This window comes from Vipera ursinii, assembly GCF_947247035.1.
Source record: "Vipera ursinii genome assembly, chromosome: 6".
Lineage (NCBI taxonomy): Eukaryota > Metazoa > Chordata > Lepidosauria > Squamata > Viperidae > Vipera > Vipera ursinii.
The window spans coordinates 84,560,024-84,584,570 of NC_139515.1; the positions used below are offsets into that span (position 1 = coordinate 84,560,024).

A 24,547-nucleotide genomic window follows, 5' to 3' on the forward strand; every position below is an offset into this window, starting at 1 on the left:
AGTAGGTGTGAGCTTAAAGGGACTCCAGAAGATGGTGGAGGACAGGAAGGCCTGGAGGAACATTGTCCATGGGGTAGCGATGGGTCGGACATGACTTTGCAGCTAACAACAACAACAATATCTGAGGGGCTGCCACAAAGAAGAGGGGGTTCAACCTATTCTGCAAAAGCACCTAAGGCAGGACAAGAAGCGATGGATGGCAAATAATCGAGGAGAGAAGCAACCTGGAACTAAGGAGAAATTTCCTGACAGAACAATGGACTCAGTGTAAGGGATTGCCTTCAGAAGTTGTGGGTGCTCCACCACTGGAGGTTTTTAAGAAAGAGACCGGACAGACATTTGTCTGAAACGTTACAGGATTTCCTGCTTGAGCAGGGGGTTGGACTAGAAGACCTCCAAACTTAACAAAATTTAACTACCTGTCCTACCGAATTGGTGAGAACCAGCGGAATCCCACCACTGGTCATGATCCCCTTTTGCGACCTCCTGACAAGCAAAGTCAAGGGGGAAGCCGGATTCAGTTAACGACCATGTGGCTAACTGAACCACTGCATTGATTCGCCTAACCAAGCGTGGCAAAAAAAAGGTCGTAAAAATGGGGCCAATGCTCATTTTAGCCACTGTCTCAGCTCAGTTGTGGTCGTAAGTCGAGGACTGCCTGTATGGGACAGCCCTCTCTTACCTAAAAAAAAAAAGGGGGCTTACATCAAAAAGAACGGGAGGGGGGGAGGCAGAATTTCTGCTTAAAGGTTCAGCTCTACCCCCCAAAATTTACTCAGCTCCCCCTCTTCTCCGTTACAATCCAAAGCACCAGCTTATTTATCCAAACAGCCTTGTACGTCTTCCAAAACATTTAGAGAAACAGATGTAGAAACAAAAAAAAAATGTCCTATTTTCCTTAGGGCCAAACGACACGGTACACGCAGTCATATGGAAGTTCCCTCCAACTTTTATTTTCCTAATGAGAAGCAGCTTCAGAAGTGGGTCGGGCCTTGGTGAAGAGGAAGGGGCTGTCTTAATTCTTTTCCCTTGGAGCCATTTATATCCCCTCCTCATATAAATGTTTCCTTTTTGATGGGGGTTTTTTTAACCTTCAAAAGAGGGGTGGGGTGGGGGAATACACAAAGTTCCTGATAAGGAAAAACCCAGGTGGGCTGAAGAGACTATAGGGAAAAGAAAAGAAGAAAATCCTAACTAGAGGGGAGGGGGAAAATGTGTTTCTCCTTATCCAGTCACCTTACATTCTAACAGTCAAACACAGTTAAGTGTGAGAATGGCACAAACCCAGGATTAGGACTAACCCAGGGAAATAGGATCTCCCTATCTGTATGTCCAAAACCATAGTACCTCCATGTCTCTCTCTATTACCCATAATCTGGTTAGCCCCTGATCTACTGTGGAATTGGCAATCCTCCTCCTCCTCTCCGCAAACCCCACTCCTTTCGAGCACTGATGATGTTGCCTAGTTGGGTCATGAAACGTCTGCAAGAAAAGAACCAAAGACCACCAGGGACTCCACAGTCGTCACCCTCCTCCTCCTCCTCCTCCTCCTCCTCCTCCTCCTCCTCCTCTCCGCAAACCCCACTCCTTTCTAGCACTGATGATGTTGCCTAGTTGGGTCATGAAACGTCTGCAAGGAAACCACCCAGCTCAGAGAGCATCAAGGACCCCACAGTTCAAACCTGGTAACCACCTATCTTGGTCAGCGACGGAGGAAATATTCACCTGTGTCAATTCACGGCCTGTGTCTCTTTCCAACTCTGATTTTTGCAAACCCCAAACATGTCTGCAAAGTGACAATGTTATAGGTTTGGACCCTAGGGGAAAGTAAAGGTATTTCCCAAAGGAGGAAACCTGGGCCCAAAATATCAGTCCCATTGAGCTCAACGGTTCAAAAAAGGCATCCAGCCGTTGAAATCCTAACATATGGCCAAAGATTTGCTTAACGGTGCTCTCCATGGACAATACAGGTAGTCCTGACTTACAGCCACAACTGAACCCAAATTTCTCGTGGCTAAGCAATGAGTGAGTCGTGTCCCACTTGACGACCTTTTTTGCAAACTACTGCAGTCACTAAGTGAAACATGTGGTCGTTAAGCAAACCTGGCTCCCCCAATTGACTTTGTTTGTCGGAAGCTGGCGGGCAAAGTTGCAAAAGGTGATCACATGAACACACACACACACACACACGGGACAGTGAAACCATCATAACTACACCCCAGGGGCCAAGCACTCGAATTTTGAACACGTGTGATCAGGGGGATGCTAGTAAGGGTGTAGCTCTATACATACGTTGTATACAGTATGTTTTAAATTATTATTATTATTATTATTATTATTATTATTATTATTATTATTATTATTATTATTATTAATTTTATTTGTATACCGCCCTTCTCCCGAAGGACTCAGGGTGGTGAACAGGGCAATACATATTAAAAAACAAGATACAAAAATTAAAAACGATTAAACAAATGGGTGTTAGGTATGTGTACACTTGGAGAGGAAGCAACTAAATTTCATTTTTAATCTGTGCCATTGTGCCCACAGGAAAAAAATGACAATAAAGATTATCTAATCTAATCTAAATCTAGGAAGTGTGAAAAACGGACATAAGGAACCCTGCCCGTTCAAACGGTCGCTAAATGAATGGTTGTAAATCAAGGATTATCTCTACTCTACTTTTAGGAATGAATGGTTTAGCTTGTCAAGACAACCTGTTATTACCTCAGATTTCTAGGGTTTTCTTTCTCTTTCAAGTCTCACTCGCTCATTTTATTGCAGAGGAAGGTGAGCTAAAAAACGCCCCGTTCTTTTCAGCTTCTGAAACGTCTCACTACACTAACAAGCCCACCTCAGGGGACCTCCAGTCCACCATCTTTAAGCTTGGGGGTCTTCTCCAACTTCTGCAAATAATCAGCATTATCCCCACCTCTCTTTTTCCTCTCATCAATCCGTTCTCCCCCATCCTGTTCGGCATCTCCTCCACCCTCAACCACCGCAGCCCCCTTGGAGACAAATCGTTCGCCATCATCCCAACCCTACTTTCAAAGCAAAAACTCCAGAATTTATTTTTTTAAAGAAAAAAAAGTCATATATATATATAGAGAGAGAGAGACAGAAATGGTACATAACTTGGCACTTATGGTGAAAAAGGGGGAGCGGGGCCCCTCATTAACTCTCTTCTGTACAGACAAATAAGACTTTGGGCGGATTGGCCCAGTTCTACTCCCTCCAGAAAGTTCTCCATCTTGGGCTGAGGAAAGAAGGAGGAGGGAGGGAGGGAGGGAGGGAGGGAGGGAAAGGAAGAGGAGGAGGAGGAAAGAAGAGAGGGAGGGAGGGAGGGAGGAGGAAGGAAGGAAGGAAGGAAGGAAGGAAGGAAGGAAGGGAGGGAGGGAGGGAGGGAGGGAGGGAGGGAGGGAGGGAGGGAGGGAGGGAGGAGGAGGAAGAGGGAGGGAGGGAGGGAGGAAGGAAGGAAGGAAAGAGGAGGAAGAGGGAGGGAGGAGGAGAAGGAAGGAAGGAAGGAAGGAAGGAAGGAAGGAAGGAAGGAAGGGAGGGAGGGAGGGAGGGAGGGAGGGAGGAGGAGGAAGAGGGAGAGAGGGAGGGAGGGAGGGAGGGAGGGAGGGAGGGAGGGAGGGAGGAAGGAAGGAAGGAAGGAAGGAAGGAAAGAGGAGGAAGAGGGAGGGAGGAGGAGAAGGAAGGAAGGAAGGAAGGGAGGAAGGGAGGGAGGGAGGGAGGAGGAAGAGGGAGGGAGGGAGGGAGGGAGGGAGGGAGGAAGGAAGGAAGGAAGGAAGGAAGGAAGGAAGGAAGGAAGGAAGGAAGGAAAGAGGAGGAAGAGGGAGGGAGGAGGAGAAGGAAGGAAGGAAGGAAGGAAGGAAGGAAGGAAGGAAGGAAGGAAGGAAGGAAGGAAGGAAGGGAGGGAGGGAGGGAGGGAGGGAGGAGGAGGAGGAAGAGGGAGGGAGGAAGGGAGGAAGGAAGGAAGGAAGGAAGGAAGGGAGGGAGGGAGGAGGAGGAGGAAGAGGGAGGGAGGGAGGGAGGGAGGAAGGAAGGAAGGAAGGAAGGAAGGAAGGAAGGAAGGAAGGAAGGAAAGAGGAGGAAGAGGGAGGGAGGAGGAGAAGGAAGGAAGGAAGGAAGGAAGGAAGGAAGGAAAGAAGGAAGGAAGGAAGGGAGGGAGGGAGGGGGAGGAAGAGGGAGGGAGGAGGAGAAGGAAGGAAGGAAGGAAGGGAGGGAGGGAGGGAGGGAGGAGGAGGAAGAGGGAGGGAGGGAGGAAGGAAGGAAGGAAGGAAGGAAGGAAGGAAGGAAGGAAGGAAGGGGAAGATGGAGGGAGGAGGAGGAGAAGGAAGGAAGGAAGGAAGGAAAGAAAGAAGGAACGGAGGGAGGGAGGGAGGGAGGGAGGGAGGAAGGAAGGAAGGAAGGAAGGAAGGAAGGAAGGAAAAAGAGAGAGAGAGATGGGGAGAGAGAGAGGAGAAAAAGAAGTTAGTGCATTTTTTTGAAGTTGGAGATTCACTTACCAGTCTTCTTTTGGGCTTTATCAGCGGCCGATTTTGCCCATTCATTTTATGATACAATCCACAGGCGTTACAGAGGTAATGCCCTGTGCCATCTCGCCTCCATAGTGGGGTTGAGGTAGCTCCACAGTTTACACACTCCCTGCCTTCTGAAAACAAAAGGGGACACAAATCATTGAGGAGCAGCAGAGGAAGGAAGAGGGAAGCTGGCTGGGACGTGGTTAGAACAGGGTTTATCCTGCACCATCAACCTCAGCATTCACATCTCACCGCCTCTGGTTAAAAAGCCAGAGGTTGGTTAAAATTGAATAAAATGCGATAAAATCCCAGGGATTGGCTTAAATCAATTTCTGCAGGTAGTCTTCGACTTACAACCACAACGGAGCCCAAAATTTCCAGTGCTAAGCAAGAGAGTTGTTCAATGATTTTTACAACCTTCCTTGCCACGAATCAATGGAGTTGTCAAGTGAGTCACACGGTCGTTAATTGAATCTGCCCCTCCCCCGTGGACTTTGATTGTCAAAAGGTTGCAAAAGGGTGACCGGGGGGGGGGGGACACCGCAACGGTTATAAACAGGAGTCAGTTGCCAAGCATGGGAATTTTGATCTATGTGATCCATGTGGGGATGTTGTAAACGTGAAAAACGTTTCGTAAGTCCCTTTTTGCGGTGCCGTTGTAACCATCGAATGGTCCCTAAATGGAAGGCTGTACGTCGAGGACTACCTGTATACCGCTGGCGTCTGGGGAGGGAAAAAAAAGTGCAGAAATAAAACTAGATGGCTGTCTTCTCCCCAAATACACAATTAAAACCATAACTCAAAAATAGTGAAAGAACAAGAACTGGGTGGCCATTAGGATTCAAAGGGGAATCCCAGGAGATCACTAGTGCTGGAGACGGTTTAACGATGTGCACCACAGTGTGTTGAAATACATTTTCCCCTTTATTTATTTATTTATTTTATTATATTTATATACCGCCCTTTCCCGAAGGACTCAGGTGCCTTCAAATCAGGACACCATGTAGAACACAATGAAGGGACCTTGGAGGTCTTCTAGTCCAACCCATGTTCAATCAGGAGGCCCTATATCAGGGGGTCTTCATACTTGGCCCTTTGATGACTTGTGGACTTCAACTCCCAGAATTCCTCAGCCAGGCGTGCCTGGCTGAGGAATTCTGGGAGTTGAAGTCCACAAGTCATCAAAGGGCCAGGTTTGAGGACCCCTGCCCTATACCATTCCAGACAAATGTTTATCCAGTCTCTTCTTAAAAACGTCCAGCAAGGGAGTTTTCCAGAACTTCTGGAAGTTATGTTTTTCTATTGATGAAATGTTTTAATCAGTGTCAGGAAATTTCTCCTTAATTCCAGGCTGGCTCTCTCCTTGACTTGACAGAATAACAGATTTGGAAAGGACTTTGGAGGTCTTCTAGCCCAACACACACACACACACACACACACCGCTCAAGTAGGAGACCTTATACCACTATTCCAGACTAACGGCTGTCCAATCTCTTCTTTAAAACCTCCACCAACTTCCGGAGGCAAGTCGTCCCGCTGATTAATTGTTCGAACTGTCAGGAAATTTCTCCTCAGTTCTACGTACCCCTCTCTCTTTCTTTGACAGGTGGAATGTGTTTCCGAGTAAGCGTGTCTAGAAACGTCACACTGGTTGAGAAACGCTGGAGTTGATTTCACTCACCGTAAAAACTACCCAGAAATTTGTCCCATTGAATTCAATGGCAGAGAGAAGGGGGTATCCTCCTCCATGGATTAGCGTTCATTCATCAGGTTAATGCTGTATATATCAGTGGTCTTCAAACTTGGCAACTTTAAGACTTGTGGACTTCAACTCCCAGAATTCCTCAGCACACAAGTCTTAAAGTTGCCAGGTTTGAAGACCCCTGGTATATATTTACCAGTGAATGAAGCACTGGCTCAGATTAAGATTTGATCATTCTCAGAATCAACAAACCCGCCAGCTTCAAAAGAAACTTGCATCAGCCACAACCAACTTAATTTTCAGTTCAACGGGGGTGGGGGGGTGTTTCACCCTTTCATCGGTGCTTTGATTTTTGGACAAATGAGATTTTCATCTCTGTTACAACCTTCAAATAATCTAAACTTCTTCCAGTCGACACCTACTGCCTTAGCAGTAAAAATAATAAACAACAGTTGATAGGTATAAATTATGCAGCCGAACAAAGAGAACCTGTTGCTTCATTATGAAGGAACAGTTTTTAATCAACTGAGAGATTCTTTGAATTAATTAATCCAGCCAATTAAATGCTGCAGCTCCATAAATGATTAAAACCTTTCATTTTGTGAAGGCAGCTGTAGGGTAATAAATCTAACGTACTCATCTCTGCTGAGCAACTCAAGAATCCCTTAATAGAAAGGTTTATTGGTGTATTATTCATATTTTCCATTGAACTGTTCAGATAAAAATGTAAAAGCATGTACAAATCAGAGCAAAAATCGGACAACTTGGCACAACCAGTGAAAATGAACTACGTAATCACGTACGCACATATGGGTCGGGACTAAAAGTTTAGTCAGCATAAATTTATCCAAAGCAGCAAAAAGGAAGGTCGTAAAATGAGACAAAACTCGCTTAACAAATGTCTCCCTTAGCAACAATTGAGGCTCAATTGTGGTCGTTAAGTCGAGGACTACCTGCACTGCAGGAATCCAGAAAGCATATTATTTCAGCAGCCAAGTTCAACGTGTGGCTGGAAGGAAGACAGTGGGCCCTCCGTGTCCCTTGTTAATTTAGATAATTTTTCAAAGGTTAAAACTACATGTTTCTAGGCATTTGATCCAGGTGCGTGCTCTTTAAGCATGAAAAAGCTCAATTCCTACTCATTGCTTTATTTTTTTTCCATATATTTAGACAACGCTGTATCGTACATCTGTTAATATTTCCTTTTTAAAATAAGAACACCAGCTGGGAAAAATCTATTAGGTCCAAATAAATAGCCATAGCCAGACAAATTTTACCTATTAAAATTAATCCGTGCCAGAACGTTGTCTGCTCAGACTTTTGTGGTAATCATTCTCAGATGAAAAATATTTCCCACTTGTAGAAGTAGACATTCCTGCTATTGATCCGGAATCAATATAAAGCAGGGGTCCCCAACCTATGGGCCGTGATCCACTACTGGGCCGTGGGCTACTGGCTGGCCACTGGGCAGGACAGGCTAGCCAGTGCATGCACATGTGTGCAGGCTCGCAGACACATTTGTGCATGTGCGCTGGCCTAACACCGGCAGTTAGCACCTGTATACCTGCGCAAATTGGGCCGCTAGCGTGTACATGGGTTGCACAGCCCATTTGCCCATGCGCACGGGGGCTGGAAGTGGTGCCTAGCGCCTGCACCCGTGCACTAATAAGGCCGCTAGTGTGCACGCAAGTTCCACATCTCATTTGCGCATGCGTGTGGGGCTAGCGCCTGTGTGCGTGCACAAATGAGACCGCTAGCGTGCACCCGGGTTGCACAGCCCATTTGCATATGCATGCAGGGATAGCGGCGGTGGCTAGCGCCTGCACGCCTTCACAAACAGGGTCGCTAGCGTGGCCCCATTTCTGCGCATGTGCACAAATTTTCCAGCTGAACCCTTTCCCTCTGCGCCGCCAACATGAAAACGTCGGTGACCTCTGCTCGAGAAGCCTTCTAGTCCAGGAGTCCCCAGGCTCAACTGGGCCACGGCATGGCAGCAATGGGTCCACACAAACAAGCAAAGCCCCATCCATGAGATGCAGGCAACACACAAAACCACGCACCCTTCAGTCCGTGGAAAAACCTCTCTCCACGGAACCGGTCCCTGGTGCCCAAAAGGTTGGGGGCCTCTGATCTAATCCAACCTCCTGCTCAAGCAGGAAACCCTGTAGCTCTTCATCAAATCTGATTTATTTATCTTTTTTGAGGTTCGTTCAGGCTAGCTCAGATTCCAATCTGCTCATATTATTCTTTTTTCCTTTCTGGAACCTGTTACAACTTTCCTGAGAACTTCTTAAATTAGGATTTCCAGGGCAAACACAACACTCAAAGTCCCCTTCTGAACAAACCATACAGCCACGGAGCTCTATAATTCAGGAATGATATAGCCTTTGATGTTACTTTTTAGGAACCACCATCAACAATACAGGTAGTCCTCGACTTACGACAGTTCGTTCAGTGAACCGTGCGAAGGCACATCGCCGAAAAAAGTGACACGGCCGTATTTTTCACACTTACAACCGTTACAGCATCCTCAGGGTTCACGTGATCAAAATTTTAGACAGTTGGCGCGTATTTATGACGGTTGCAGACTCCCGGGGTCATGTGATTACCTTCTGACAAACGAAATCAACGGGAAAACCAGATTTTATTTTTATTTTTAATTCCATTTATATCCCGCCCTTCTCCGAAGACTCAGGGCGACTTACAAGCTTAGCAGTAGCCTTCATTCTATGTATATGCCTGCTTATTAGGGCTTAAGGTAGCGGCCCAAGATTCACTTAACAACCATGTTAGTAACTTAACAACTGCAGCAATTCACTTTTAACAATTATGGGCAAGAAAGTGTTCTGAACCAGCCCTCTTCTCGCACCCCTAATCAAAGGAAGAGTCTGGAAAGCGTCCAAGATCAAAAGGCTTCTGCCAAGTTTTAATTACACTGTTACAAAAATACAAGAGCTTGACTTCTCAAACGAAAAAGTTGCTTTCAGCAACTAGCCCCTCCCCAAACACTTCTTTTATAGAGAGCTCAGGGCGTGGTCTCCCTGTGCCTCCTCCCGAGGAGTCCCATAGCCTTCCTTTGTTTGTCCCTGCTCGTCTGCCTCCTGCGTCGGGCGTCCTTGAACAGGGCCAGCTGTGGGTCATCATCCTCCGCACTCTCGGGCTCACACAGCTGAGAAGAGGTTCCCGGCTGAGGACTCTGCAAAGTCTCCAAATCATCATCAGCCGGTTCGTTTCCCTCCTCCCCCACATCTGAGTCCTCCGATACATCGGACCCGGCTGTCGGACCCACAGGCTGGCCCTGAGTCACAACACTATCCCGCACCGCAGGGCCCTTCCCCCGGGTCTGCCGATCCGGATGCGGTCGGGATGGGAACTGTTCGTGAAAAGCAGTCACCAACGCAGGGGCATGAACGGCGGTCGCGTCTTCCCATGTGAAGTCCTCCGGCCCGTACCCTTTCCACTCGATCAGGTACTGGAAGCGACCTTTCAGCCAGCGGGAATCCCTGATGCTGGCGACCTCGTACTCGGGGGTGCTGTCGCCATCACGAGGTCCTGATGGGGGAGGTTCCGCTTGGCGAAGTGGACAAGCCGGTTGTTCGGGGACCAACAAGGACCGATGGAAGACGGGGTGCACGCGCAGGGAACGTGGCAGAGTTAAACGATAGGCGACCGGGTTGATGACGGCCTCGACTGGGAACGGTCCAAGGTAACGGTGGTCCAGCTTCCTCGCCGGCCGAGTGGATGGTAGGTTCCTGGTGGACAGCCAGACCCGATCCCCCACCGATAATGGAGGCGTATCCCTTCTCGACCGATCGGCGAACCTCTTGTAGTCGGCCTTGGCCTTCTCCAGCTGCCGTCGCACCAACCGATGGATCGCCTGTAACTCCGCCATGAATTCGTTCGCTGCCGGCTCCGGTGAGTCCACGGGAGAAAGGGGGAAAAACCGAGGGTGATAACCCACATTGGCCAAGAACGGTGTCATCTGCGTGGAGGTGTGCTGCGAGTTGTTAAAGGCAAACTCGGCTATGGCCAAATAGTCCACCCAATTGTCCTGCTGCAGGTTAACGTAGCAGCGCAGATACTGCTCCAAAATGCCGATGACCTTCTCGGTACCCCCGTCGGTCTGAGGATGATGCGCGGACGAGAGGCAAACCTTAATGTCCAACGCCCGCATCAACTCCTGCCAGAAGCGGGCTGTAAACTGGGCCCCCCTATCGGAGACGACTCTATCGGGAAGGCCGTGCAGCCGGAACACCTGTTGGATGAACATGCGACTAGTGGCGCGAGCTGACGGTAAGCCGCGACAGGGGATGAAGTGCGCCATCTTGGTCAACATGTCCACCACCACAAACACTGTCGTGAAGCCGGAGGATGGGGGTAGATCCGTCAGAAAGTCCATGGACACAGCCCCCCAGGGTCTCTTGGGCGTTGGCAAAGGCTGCAGTAAACCAGGCGGGGCCCCTGTCGCTGACTTGGCCTGCCTGCATGGGACGCAGGAGGTGACATAAGACTGGACATCGTGTCGGACTCGGGGCCACCAGAATGTACGGGAGACCAGGTTCAGAGTCTTGAACAGGCCAAAATGCCCCGCAGCCGGGTTATCATGACATTGGCTGAGGACGAGTCCCCTGAGTGGCCCTCCTGGAACATAGAGCCGGTCACGATAATACAGGAGTCCATCCGTGACCGACCAAGGCGAATCTGGCCCCACCTCTTCCTTCCGCTGAGCCACCCACGCCTCCTGCTGCTGCGCCTCCCGGATCCGAGCCCGTATATCCACCGGCTCCCGCACCGCAGCAAAAGACTCGACGGGGATCACGGTCCTGGGCGGAAGCTTGTCTTCCACTCGGGTGTACTCGGGCTTCCTGGACAGAGCATCCGCTCTCTGGTTGTGCCCGCTTGGTATGTACCGCACCCGGAAGTCAAACCTCGCAAAGAAGAGGGACCACCGGATCTGGCGTTGGTTCAAATTCCGAGCGGTCTGCAGGCTTTCCAGATTCTTGTGGTCCGTCCGGACCTCGATTTGATGCCGCGCCCCCTCCAGATGATGCCTCCAAGCCTCGAACGCCGCCTTGATGGCCAGCAGCTCCTTCTCCCAGATGGTATAGTTGCGCTCCGAGGGATTCAATTTCCGTGAGTGATACGCGCAAGGGAAAAGGGTACCGTTGGGCGTCGCTGCCTGAAGTAACACGGCCCCAATGGCAATGTCGGAGGCGTCCGCCTCCACGACAAACGGCCGTTGCGGGTCAGGATGCTTCAAGATGGGCTCCTTCATGAAGGCGTCCTTCAGAGCTTGGAACGCCTGTTGTTCGGGGGCGTTCCACTGGAACCGAGTCTTCTTCTGCAGGAGCCGGGTGAGGGGGGCTGTCAAGGCAGCAAAGCCAGGGATGAATGTCCGATAGTAGTTGGCAAATCCAAGAAGTCGCTGAATATCCTTCACGCGACGCGGGGGTTGCCAACTCTGCAACGACTCAACTTTACTCGGTTCCATGGCGATGCCCTCAGGAGAAATGCGGTGACCCAAGAAATCAATGGTCACCTGGTAGAACTGGCACTTCTCCAACTTGGCAAACAGCCGATGATTCCGGAGGCGCTGCAGGACCTGACGGAGATGCTGATGATGCGCTTCACGCGACGGGGAGTAAATCAGGATGTCGTCCAGGTAAATCACAACAAACTGGTCCAACAGATCCCGAAAGACGTCATTCATAAAATGCTGAAACACAGCGGGGGCGTTGGTCAGGCCAAACGGCATCACCGTGTACTCGAAATGTCCATAGCGAGTACCAAACGCCGTCTTCCACTCATCACCCGGCCGAACCCTGACAAGGTTGTAAGCTCCACGCAGGTCCAGTTTCGTGAAGATCTTAGCCTCCCGGAGTCGGTCCAAGAGCTCGGGGATGAGGGGCAGCGGGTAGCGGTTACGCACCGTGATAGCGTTGAGTTTCCGGTAGTCACAGCAAAGCCGTAACTCGCCCGACTTCTTTTTGACGAAGAGCACGGGCGCAGACACTGGCGAGGACGAGGGCCGGATGAAACCACGAGCCAAGTTCTTCGTCAGGAAGTCCCGCAATGCAGCCAACTCGGGCTCCGACATGGAGTACAAACGCCCCACTGGGAGAGGCGCATCAGGGACTAGGTCAATGGAGCAGTCGTAGGGCCTGTGCGGGGGTAATTGGTCCGCCTCTGACTCGCTGAACACGTCAGCAAAGTCGGACAGTTCGGGAGGCAAGGAAACCCCTGAGGAACCCTCCACCTGGCCGGCACAGATATGGCGGGTGTGGTCCACGCACTGCAAACTTGGGAAGGTGACCAAGTTCTGAGACCAATAGATCTGTGGATCATGCGCCCGGAGCCACGCCAGTCCCAAGACCACGGGGAAGTGCAGATCCGAAGTGACGTAGAACTGAATGGCCTCCACATGGGTACTGATGGCCATACACACGGGTTGCGTGGCGGCCGTGATAGGCCCGGACAGGAGCACTCGACCATCGATGGTCTCCACAAGCATGGGCGGATCCACTGGACACTGGGGAACAGCCCATTTGGCCACAAAGGCCGAATCCATAAAGTTAGTGGTAGCCCCAGAGTCAATTAAGGCATGGACTGGAATCCCCTCTGACTTGCCAGGGAGGATCAGACGTGCCTCCAAAATCAAATGCCGTGGAGGTTCACAGGCACCGTCGGAACGGCGTCGCTCGGTGTGGATGTTGTGGGTCGCCCGATCTTTCACACCGTCTAGATCGGGCTCGGGCCGTTTCCCGATAACAAAGCAGGGGACTTTCTCGGGGCAGGCTTGGTCACTGACGCCCGCTGACGCTTCTTCGGGCAAGAAGCAGCCAAATGTCCAGGGTCCCCACAGTAAAAACACAACCCCTCCGATCGTCGTCTGTCCATTTCCGTCACCGATAGACGGGACCTGGCGGCACCCAGCTCCATTGGCTCCTCCCTCTGGACCGGGGGCTCACGCACAACAGGGGCGGCAGGGGTCTGTGGGGTGGCACGGCGACTCTTACGCTGCTGCAGCCGGGCATCGATCCGCAGACAAAGATGGATCAGCCCATTCAGGTCTGAGGGAATGTCCACGTGGGCCAGCTCATCCAACATCTCCTCTGACAAGCCATCCTGAAAGGCATCCACGAGCGCAGCCTCATTCCAGGCGGAATCCTGGCTAAGCAGCCGGAAATCGCTGATATAGGCCTGTAGAGGGCGCTGACCCTGCCTCAAAGCTTTCAGGCGTCGGGTGGCCGTCTGTGCCTTAATCGGGTCCTCGTACATGAGGCGCATATGGTCACAAAACCCCCCAAAGTTATCCAACAAAGGGCTAGGCTGTGCCAACAGAGGCGTGCCCCAACGAGCTGCATCTCCCGACAGAAGGCTCAACACGAATCCCACCTTATCTCGGTCAGTGGGGAAATCAGCTGCTCTCACGCTGATATAAAGCTGGCATTGTCCCAGGAAGGCAGGAAACAGTTCTGGATTACCAGCGAATTTATCCGGCATAGCTATCTGACATTTCCTCCTGGGTGGGGGGGCAGCATGTACCTGAGCCTGCAGTTGTGCCACCTGAGTGGCCAGCAAGGTGAGTTGCTGGTTGAGCTGGACATTCTCGGCAAGAAGCTGCTCCATCGTAGTATTAAGGGGTGGGTGGCTGAAAGCAAACTGTTCTGAACCAGCCCTCTTCTCGCACCCCTAATCAAAGGAAGAGTCTGGAAAGCGTCCAAGATCAAAAGGCTTCTGCCAAGTTTTAATTACACTGTTACAAAAATACAAGAGCTTGACTTCTCAAACGAAAAAGTTGCTTTCAGCAACTAGCCCCTCCCCAAACACTTCTTTTATAGAGAGCTCAGGGCGTGGTCTCCCTGTGCCTCCTCCCGAGGAGTCCCATAGCCTTCCTTTGTTTGTCCCTGCTCGTCTGCCTCCTGCGTCGGGCGTCCTTGAACAGGGCCAGCTGTGGGTCATCATCCTCCGCACTCTCGGGCTCACACAGCTGAGAAGAGGTTCCCGGCTGAGGACTCTGCAAAGTCTCCAAATCATCATCAGCCGGTTCGTTTCCCTCCTCCCCCACATCTGAGTCCTCCGATACATCGGACCCGGCTGTCGGACCCACAGGCTGGCCCTGAGTCACAACAGAAAGGTCGCAAAACGGGGCTCATGTAACAAATGTCTCACTTGGCTACAAAATTTTGGGCTCAATTGTAGCCGTAAGTCGAGGACCGCCTGTGATCAATCATAAATCCAGGCTCCATTTCATATGTACGTTACCAATCTAGGTATCCTTCAGATTATATCTGAACTCATATTTGAATCCTTCCTCCATCTGTATCTAAATATGACCTAAATATGTTTCGGCAACCACACTTTCTGCTTTCATATCTTCCTCAACCTACAAAACAAGCGTACACTAACCTTACAAATGCTACTGTCAAGGTACTTTTCCCCTTTTCATTTGACACCATTTGTGGGTAGCCTCAAAGTGTGTCAGATCTGCTCAACTTTGCTATCTATTGGATGTCTGCAATGACTGTCAGCCGAGACAGGAAAAGGGATGGCAATGGGGACAGCAAGCATCATGCCAGGAAAATTTGCTACCAACTCAAAGAGGGTTGAAGAGCAATTAGATTTAACAACAGATCCTGGACCTTTGCTTATTTTTCCCAGATGAAAAATTTAGCACCCAGAATAACAAAAGTTGGAAGGGACCTTGGAGATCTTCTAGTCCAACCCCCTACTCAGGCAGGAAAGCCTGTGCCGTTTCAGACAAATGGTTGTCCAATGTCTTCTTAAAAGCCTCCAGTGATGGAGCACCCACAACTTCTGGTGGCACGCCGTTCCACTGGTTAATTGTTCTCACTGTCAGGACTTTTCTCCTTAGTTCTAGGTTGCTTCTGTCTTTGATTAGTTTCCATCTGTTGCTTTTTGTTCTTCCTTCAGGCGCTTTGGAGAATAGATTGACCCCTCTCTTCTCTGTGACAGCCCCTCAACTTTTGGAACATTGCTATCATGTCAACCCTAAGTCCTTCTTTTCATTAAACCAGGCACGATGCATTTCCTGCAACCGTTCTTCGTGTATGTTTCAGCCTCCACTCCCTTAATCATCTTTGTTGCTCTTCTCTGCACTCTTTCTAGAGTCTCAACATCTATTTTGGTATCGTCTACTTCTCCTTCCTTTTCTTGAGACCCCACTGGTACTTGTTCTCAAGGAAGGCAGCATCTTTCTCCCTTGATCTGGGGAGACTTCCCTAATCCACTGCCCTTGAGCTGAGAGAAGGCTATAATTAACCCCTCGGTGAATTAAACCATGGGACAGTCGTAATAAGGCGGCACGAACTTTCTAACACGCTAAGCTTTTGCACTGTTCCTGAAATGAGTTATGTGCATTTATATAATGTCATTATTTTCTCTTGTTCCTGTTGAAATTCAGATGAGAAGTTCCTTCAGATAAAAAGGTGCTTGTTTGTTCTCTCTCTCTCTCTCTCTCTTTCTCTCTCTCTCTCTCTCTCTCTCTCTCTCTCTCTCTCTCTCTCTCTCTCTCTCTCTCTCTCTTCTCATCCTCTAATAGGTTTCTTTACAGCAAGGCGGACACAGAATGAACGCAGCAAGGATGGCGTTGTGTTATTACTGCTAGGGATGTGCTTCAAATGAATCTCACCATTTTCCTATCTGGGTAGCTTTTGACGGTGCAACATCTTATTATGACAGTGAGACCATTTTTAGCTTAAAACGAAACAACGGTAAGAAGGAGAACAGTTGTGACCACAGACCGAAGATCAGACACCAGTTTTTTCCTACCACGAATACATATTCCAGTTAGAGGGATTATTTTAGAAGCAGCTTGTTATAACACCGAAAAAAAGTGACATTTGTCCATTTTTCACACTTACCACCGTTGCAGCATCCCCAGGGTCACTTGATCAAAATTCAGGCTCTTGGCAACTGACTCACACTTATGACGGTCGCCGTGTCCCGGGGTCACGGGATCCCCTTCTGGGACATTCAGACCAGCAAACTCAATGGGGAAGCCAGATTTGCTTAACGACCGTGTGTCTAGCTTAAGAATGGCAGCGACTCACTTAAAAAATGGGGCCAAAAGGTGGTAAAACGGGGCAAAGCTCACCTAACAACTGTCTCGCTTAACAACCAAAATTTGGGGCTCAACTGCGGTCGTAAGTCAAGGACTATCTGTACCGTACCCAGTCTTTCATTTCAATCAACCCAGCCATCTCTGTTTTCCACAGATCAATCTACCTGCTATAAAGGTAGATTATTTACAGATTAAAAAGTGTATTTTTAACGTATTTACAGATTTTTAAAAAAAATGTATTTTCACTTATTTATAGATTTAAAAGTGTGTCTTTCCCACAGAGCATTTCATCCTGAGGGAGGCCTCCTCCCTCTTCCACTTCTGCTCAAAAGACAACTTGAAAAAGAAAGAAAAAACCCAAAAAACAATAACCTAAAACAACTAGAACAAACCAGAGTTTTGTGCAAGGCCTTATCTTTCCTGCATACTAATTAATATAAATAACTTGAACTTTGCAAACTTCAGCAGCAGATGTGAAAGGCAGGACCAATAAAACCTAGGCAGTCTTCACATGCAAGATTAAACAGCCCTTATTCGTGCCACATGTTGACGTTGCTAATAAATGCAGAAAAATGTATACATTCTAATGTCAGTTTTATATTTGCATTGCAGACCAATTGGTGCACAAAAATGCCTGCAGTCAATTTATGCCAATAGAAAGTATCTTCCAGGGGGCGGGGGTGGGGATAGGGTTTTTTAAACACATTTAGGAAGAGACAAGGCAAAATGGTTTGTTTGGTGTGTGTTTTTTGCAAATGCATATGCTAGTAACTGGCTGAGCGCAAAAGAATTGAGGCCTTTGAACTCTGGTGCTGGAGAAGACTCTTGCGAGTCCCTCGGACTTCAAGGCGATGAAACCGGTCAGTCCTAGAGGAGATCAACCCTGACTGCTCTTTAGAAGGCCAGATCCTGAAGCTGAAACTCAAATACTTTGGCCACCTAATGAGAAGGAAGGACTCACTGGAGAAGAGCCTAATGCTGGGAAAGGTGGAGGGCAAGAGAAGAAGGGGACGACAGAGAATGAGGTGGCTGGATGGAGTCACTGAAGCAGGAGGCGTGAGCTTAAAGGGACTCCAGAAGATGGTAGAGGACAGGAAGGCCTGGAGGAACGTTGTCCATAGCGTCACGATGGGTCGGACACGACTTCGCAACTAACAACAACATGCTAGTAACTGGTTTTTTTTCTTTGAAAAAAGAAAACGACTCCAAACGAATTGGCTAATCTAATCCTATGTCACATTAAAACTCAAAAATAACTTCGGCGTATTCTGGGAAATGCGGATGTTTAATTCTTCATCCTTCGCGGACGAGCTTCTAACTCGATGGAAACCATCTGAAACAAGTGTCTGTGGAGATTCTCAGTCATCCAGGTCATCCAAAAGGTGTTTTGTTGTTTTTTTTCAGGAGGCAAACTGAAGTTTCTTGGGTTTTTATTTTTTTCTTTAAAGGTGTTTCGCTTCTCATCCGAGAAGCTTCTTCAGCTCTGACTAGATCCTTCCATTCCCCACCATCCAGTCAGAGCTGAAGAAGCTTCTCGGATGAGAAGCGAAACATCTTCAAAGAAAAAAAACAAGACAGCCCAGTTGCCTCCTGAAAAAAGCACCTTTGGGACATCTGAAACGAGGCAAAGAAAGACCCCACCAGAAGGGAACACTGGAAAATCACCAATCTTAAAATGCAGCCATTAAAATAAGAATGATTCCCCGGGGTGTATGCAATATTCTCCAACTGTATCCCCATGTAATTCCACGTTAGCTAGGGGAGTGTTTTTTCCACTTGGGTAACCTGAACATATGTGGACATCAACCGCCGGAATTCCCCAGCCAACATGTCTAGAGTTCAACTCCCAGAATTCCTCTTGGCTGGGGAATTCTGGGAGTTGAAGTCCACACACATCTTCAAGCTGCCCAGGTGGAGAAACACCGAAGTCGGGCGGAAAAAAAAGGGGGAGGGAATCCAGTTTCCACCTTCTAACCTTTTCCTTATGGAAACACATCCCCACAACCATCAGTTTTGACTTACTGTTTGGTAGATCGAGATTCCGATCACGTAAAACCGGACTGAGAGAACTAACAGGGGTCAACGACTTTTAATTTTGTTCTTTTATAATTGAGGATCGCGTTAGTATAGGGCAGGGGTTCCCCAATCACCAGGACGTAAACAGTCCGCAGTGCGCCAGAAGCCGGCCTCCGCAAAAGAGCGAAGTCACATCTGGGTGTGTGCGAAATGCAGGCAGCAAGCAAAACTAGGCCGCCATACCCCACCCCACTCCCGGTCCATGGAAAAACCTTTCTCCACAGAAACAGTGGTAAATATTATTAATTCTGAATTGCACTGCACTGAGCTTCAATAGACGATCCCAACACATCTTCCATACCGTGGGTAATTTTACTGGCTTCTTGCATTGCCTGCCAGTTTTGTAAAATCCCTTTTTTAGTCAACTGGAACTTTTCCACACATAGAACACATCTACATAGACTTGGAAGGGGCCCTGGAGGTCCTCTAGTCTAACCCGCTGCTCGGGCAGGAGACCCAATACATTTCAGACAAATGGCTGTCCAGTCTTTTCTTAAAAGCCTAGTTGATTGTTCTGACCATTAGAAAATGCCTCCTTAGTTCTAGGTTGCTTCTCTCCTTGATGAGTTTCCATCCATTGCTTCTTGTCCTGCCTTCAGGTGCTTTGGAGAATAGCTTGACTCCCTCTCCTTTGGGGCAACCCCTGAGATATTGGAACACTGCTATCATGTCACCCCTAGTCTTTCATTTCATTAAACTAAAACGGTAAAGTTTCCCCCACACATGCGTGCTAGTCGTTTCCAACTCTAGGGGCCGGTGCTCATCTCCGTTTCAAAGCCGAAGAGCCAGTGCTTGCCCGAGGACATCTCCGTGGTCATGTGGCCGGCGTGACTAGACACCAAAGGCGCACGGAATGCTGTTACCTTCCCACTGTAGTGGTCCCTATTTTTCTACTTGCATTTTTACGTGCTTTCGAACTGCTAGGTTGGCAGAAGCTGGGACGAGTAACAGGCGCTCACTCTGTTACGCGGCACTCGGGATTCGACCCGCCAAACTGCCGACCTTCTGATCGACAAGCTCAGTGTCCTAACCCACTGAGCCACCTTGTCCCTTTCATTAAACTAGACATACCCAATTTCTACAACCGTTCTTCCTATGTTTTAGCTTCCAGTCCATTAATCATCTTTGTTGCTCTTCTCTGCACTCTTTCCAGAATCTCAACATGTTTTCATATTGTTGGGACCAAAACTGGATGCAGTGTTCCAAGTGTGGTCTTACTAAGGCTTTGTAAAGCTCTGTCCAGCTCGGTCCTATTCGTGTTTGCTCATAAGTAAACACACACACACAAGTTCATTTGTTCCACCAAATCTTTCATGGTCCATCAAGAGCCAGTTTCAGCTAATGGAGCTTCAAATGATAGACCTTCTTTCTTAGATTAATTTTGAGAGTGTTCATATATTTCTAAGAAATGAAAAAGGAAGTATGATCTTTTTTTTTAAACAGTGAATAATTCTCTTGAGGTTACCCCTCTCAGCTCATTTTTCTTTCAGCTAATTTCTTTCTATTAACAAAACAAATCTGATTTGTGTCAAAGCAAAGAAACCATGACAGATTGATCCTGTAGAAATTCATCTGTTTTTCTTAAAATCAGTTAGACGTTGATTGATTTATATTTTTTCTTAACTTATTAATATTTTATTAGGTCCTTAATTTAGATTTAAGCACGTTTTACAGTACTAAAAATATTAATATTTTATTTCTGTTTACTCTTACTTTAAAATTTTTACTTATCTTGAAAATTTTAGCTATAGCCTTTTATTCCATCTATGGATCTATTTAATCTTTCTTTCTTGGTTCTTAATTTTCCTTGTATTTTATCATTTTGGTTATAAGGTTGTATTAATGACTGGAAAATAATTGCAAATTTGATATTTTTAAACAGAAAACAATGTCAGTTTTCTGAATTTTTTTTTTATTCACTGTTTGAGGGAGCAGGTAAAGTCTAAAGAAAAAGACGGTAATTGACAAGTTCTTTGTTTAAAACAAAAGATCTCAATTTATCCGTTAGAAGTCAGAAAGATAATCAATTAAGGAAAAGAGATTAACAATCCAAGTTTTTATTAATGACTTAGAAGAAAAGGTGGATAGGAGAGATTATCCGTAGAAAGCTTACCAAGTTTGCAAATGACCCCAAACTGGGTAGGATTCTTAATGTTTGGCATAAATAAAAATAAAAATCATCTTAGTTACAGAAATGGGCTGAAGAACTAGATCAAACTGAGACAAGTACAGTATAAGGTCCTTTAGTTAGGAAACAGAAACTAAACACACAGGACCTAGGAATATGAAACAGTGTGATGCGTGGTTACAAAATGTAGTTTTGGATTACATCAATAAATCACATGTAGTCATTGTTCTAGTTTATTCTACCTGGCCAAGACACTAGCTCGGTTTCGGGCACCACAGAGTAGGCTTCAAAAATACAGTATTGGGACTGCTTCAAATAATTTCATTGAGGATGATCAGAGGGTAAGAAACTATGTCATATGAAGAGAGATCAAAGCACCCAGATTGATTAGCTCTGAAAAGATAAAGGAGGAATATAGTAGAAACAGAATAACAGAGTTGAAAGGGACCTTGGAGGTCTTCTAGTCCAACCCTCCACTCAGGCAGGAAACCCTATCCAGGCGTAAGCAACCTTGGCTTTTTTATGACTCGTGGGCTTCAACTCCCAGAATTCCTGTGCCAGCATGGGGGAACTATGGCCCCTTCATGACTCATGGACTTCAACTCCCAGAATTCCTGAGCCAGCATGGGGGAACTATGGCCCCTTCATGACTTGTGGATTTCAATTCTCAAAATTCCTGAGCCAGCATGGGGGAACTATGGCCCCTTCATGACTCGTGAACTTCAACTCCCAGAATTCCTGAGCCAGCATGGCTCAGCTTGGAAACCTCTCCCCTTCCCCTCAGCATGGCTGGCTCAGGAATTCTGGGACTTGAAGTCCACGAGTCATAAAGTGGCCTAGGCCTAGGCCAGGAGTAGGCAACCTTGGCTCTTTTGTGACTTGTGGACTTCAGCTCCCAGAATTCCTGAGCCAGCATGAGGGAACTATGGCCCCTTCATGACTCGTGGATTTCAACTCCCAGAATTCCTGAGCCAGCATGGGGGAACTATGGCCCCTTCATGACTCGTGAACTTCAACTCCCAGAATTCCTGAGCCAGCATGGCTCAGCTTGGAAACCTCTCCCTTTCCCCTCAGCATGGCTGGCTCAGGAATTCTGGGAGTTGAAGTCCACGAGTCATGAGGGGGCCATAGTTTCCTCATGCTGGCTCAGGAATTCTGGGAGTTGAAGTCCACGAGTCATAAAAGAGCCAAGGTGGCCCACCCCTGCCCTATACCATTTCAGACAAATGGTTGTCCACTCTCTTCTTAAAAACCTCCGGTGTTGGAGCACCCACAACTTCTGGAGGCAGGTGGTTCTGTAAGCTAGGTAGGAAAAAAAAACCAGCAGAACAGGACTGTTGAAATTCTTCCTGATTCCTTTACCATCACTAGCCAAAACAGGCACCTTCATTTGTTTTCTCAGTAGACGGGAATATGTGTCAAAGAAAAAGTGTATTGGCAGCAAAATCAAAGTGCAGAACAAAGAAAATAATGTCATCAGCAGATCACGGACCAACTGAAAGTCCTACAATGGGCCCTCGACTGACAAATATCCATTTAGTGACCCAGGTTACAATGGCAGTGGGGGGAAAAATGACTGTTTTTCACCCTTACAACCACTGTAGCATCACCAGGGTCACGTGGTTAAAAATTCAGATGCTTGCAACTGGCTCACATTTATGACCATTGTAGGGACCCGGGATCATGTGATCCCCTTTTATGACTTGCTGTCAGGGAAAGTCAATGGGGGACGCCAGATTCACTGAACAACGGTGTTACTAACTTAACAGCTGCAGTGATTCCCTTAACAACCGTGGCAAGAAAGCTGGTAAAACGAGGCAAAACTCAGTCTCGCTTAGCAACGGAAATGTGGTCGTAAGTCAAGGACTATCTATATAGTGCTACCTTTGACCTCAGCCAAAATTCTGCCAGGAACGACTCAAACCAATTCTGTCCCCTTTCTCCACCTCGGCTGCCACATCCCTCCTTCTCGACAACGTAAGAGAGAAGACTGGTCTACAACTAGTAGCTCTTTCCAGTCAACAGGCAACTAAGAGGCAGGATAACTCTTTTACCTACGTTGTAGTTTCACGTATATTTCTCCACTTGGTGGAAAGAGCAACTTCTTGCCTCCAGAAGTTGTGGGTGCTCCAACGCTGGAGGTTTTTAAGAAGAGACTGGACAACCATTTGTCTGAAATGGTAGAGGGTTTCCTGCCTGAGCGGGGGGTTGGACTAGATGACCTCCAGGGTCCCTTCCAACTTTGTCATTCTGTTCTACTATATTCCTCCTTTATCCTCTCAGGGCTAATCAATCCAGGTGCTTTGATCTCTCTTCATAGGACATAGTTTCTTATCCTCTGATCATCTTCAGTGAAATTTTTTTGAAGCCTACTCCCAATTTTTTTGAAGCCTACTCTTAGTATGGCGCCCAAAACTAGACTCTAGCCCAGGGGTCTTCAAACTTGGCTCTTTTATGACTTGTGGACTTCAACTCCCAGAATTCCTCAGCCAGTGTGCCCGGATGAGGAATTCTGGGAATTGAAGTCCAAAAGTCATAAAAGGGCCAAGTTTGAAGACCCCTGGTCTAGCCCAAGAGGAGTAAACTAGAACAGTGACTACATGTGACTTATTGATGTAATCCAAAACTAAATGCAACTGGCCGTGCTATACTCCAGATGCATAGAGCATAGAATCATAGGGTGGAAGGGACCTTAGAGGTCTTCTAGTCCAACCTCCTGCTCAAGGCAGAAGACCTTATACCATTCCGGTCAAAGAGTTGCCCGGTCTATTTTTGAAAACTTCCAGTGATGGAGCACTCACAACTCCATGAGGCAAGCTGTTCCATGGCATGGGTCCGGAATACCTTGGGGAGCACCTGCGGCCGGCATCAACTTCCCTCCGCCCAGTACGCTCCCATAGAGAGGGCCTCCTCAGGGTGTCTCCGGTCAAAGAATGCCGACTGGTGGCCCCCAGGGGGAGGCCGTTCTCTGTGGGTGCGCCAGATTTATGGAACCATCTTCCGGTCGAGCTCCGGATGGCGCCCGATCTCCGCTCCTTCCGACGCGATCTTAAAACCCACCTTTTTGAACAAGCCGGCCTGGCCTGATGGGATGGAGTTGGGTTTTATAAATTGGTCTTAACTTTTAATCTGTACTAATTTATTACGGGCATTGCTGTTTAATTACTTTTTAATAATCTTGTTTTTATTATGTATTGCCCTGTTCACCGCCCTGAGTCCTTCGGGAGAAGGGCGGTATACAAATTAAATTAATAAATAATAAATAATAAATAAATAATTGTTCTCACTGTCAGGAAATTTCTCCTTAGTTCTGGGTTGGTTCTCTCTTTAATGAGCTTCCACCCCATTACTCCTTGCCCTGGGTTGACCCACCCTTCTCTGTGAAAGCCCTCAAGTACTGGAAGACGGTTATCATGTGTCCCCCCCACACACACCTTAATCCTTCTCTTCAGTAGGTTACTTTGATAGGTGCTAGGAAGAGATGGTTCTATCAGAACAGCCCTTCCTGAAAATGAATGCAAAATTGCGTTCTTAGCATATCCTTAGCCTGGAAAATTGTTTTCACTGTTGGCAGCAGAGCGCACACCCAATTCTGCTCATATTTCCCCCTGGGGCTTTCTTTTATTCAACAGCCTGAACTGGAAGGGTGAAAGAACCGAGATTTTCCTTGTCGCTATTATTAAACGACTGAGAGTTGGAAAACGCTGCTCGATTTGTCAAAAGTCCTTCAGGAAAACAAAACAAAACACAAAAAGTAAGACACAATCTCCTGGATGACCTGGTGTCAACCCCAAGATTTGAACATTGGAATCTTGACTTCTTTCTTCTCCTTATCCATCAGCTTTTGAAGGACACCCTCTTCTAAATATCTTCCCCAAAGAGATTTCTCCGTGCAACAACATTTACTTGCATTCCTTAAAAAGGGAATCGACAATCTGATTTCCCCCCCCCCCCCGGGGGCATCTAAAACACACCATCAGATTGACATTCTGGGAACATGGAAGAAATATTAAACAACAGAAGAGAATATT

General features: G+C 47.7%; 1 protein-coding gene across 1 annotated transcript in view; it reads right to left on the minus strand.

The window, feature by feature from the left end:
• Window positions 1–24,547, minus strand: part of GATA3 (GATA binding protein 3) — a gene marked incomplete at its 5' end in the record, with an annotated part of 82,991 nt that overhangs the window by 15,532 nt on the left and 42,912 nt on the right. The window contains one exon of the mRNA XM_083365397.1: window positions 4,512–4,657. Within this exon, the coding sequence (XP_083221523.1) occupies window positions 4,512–4,657 (146 nt within the window). The remainder of the gene's footprint in view (window positions 1–4,511; window positions 4,658–24,547) is intronic.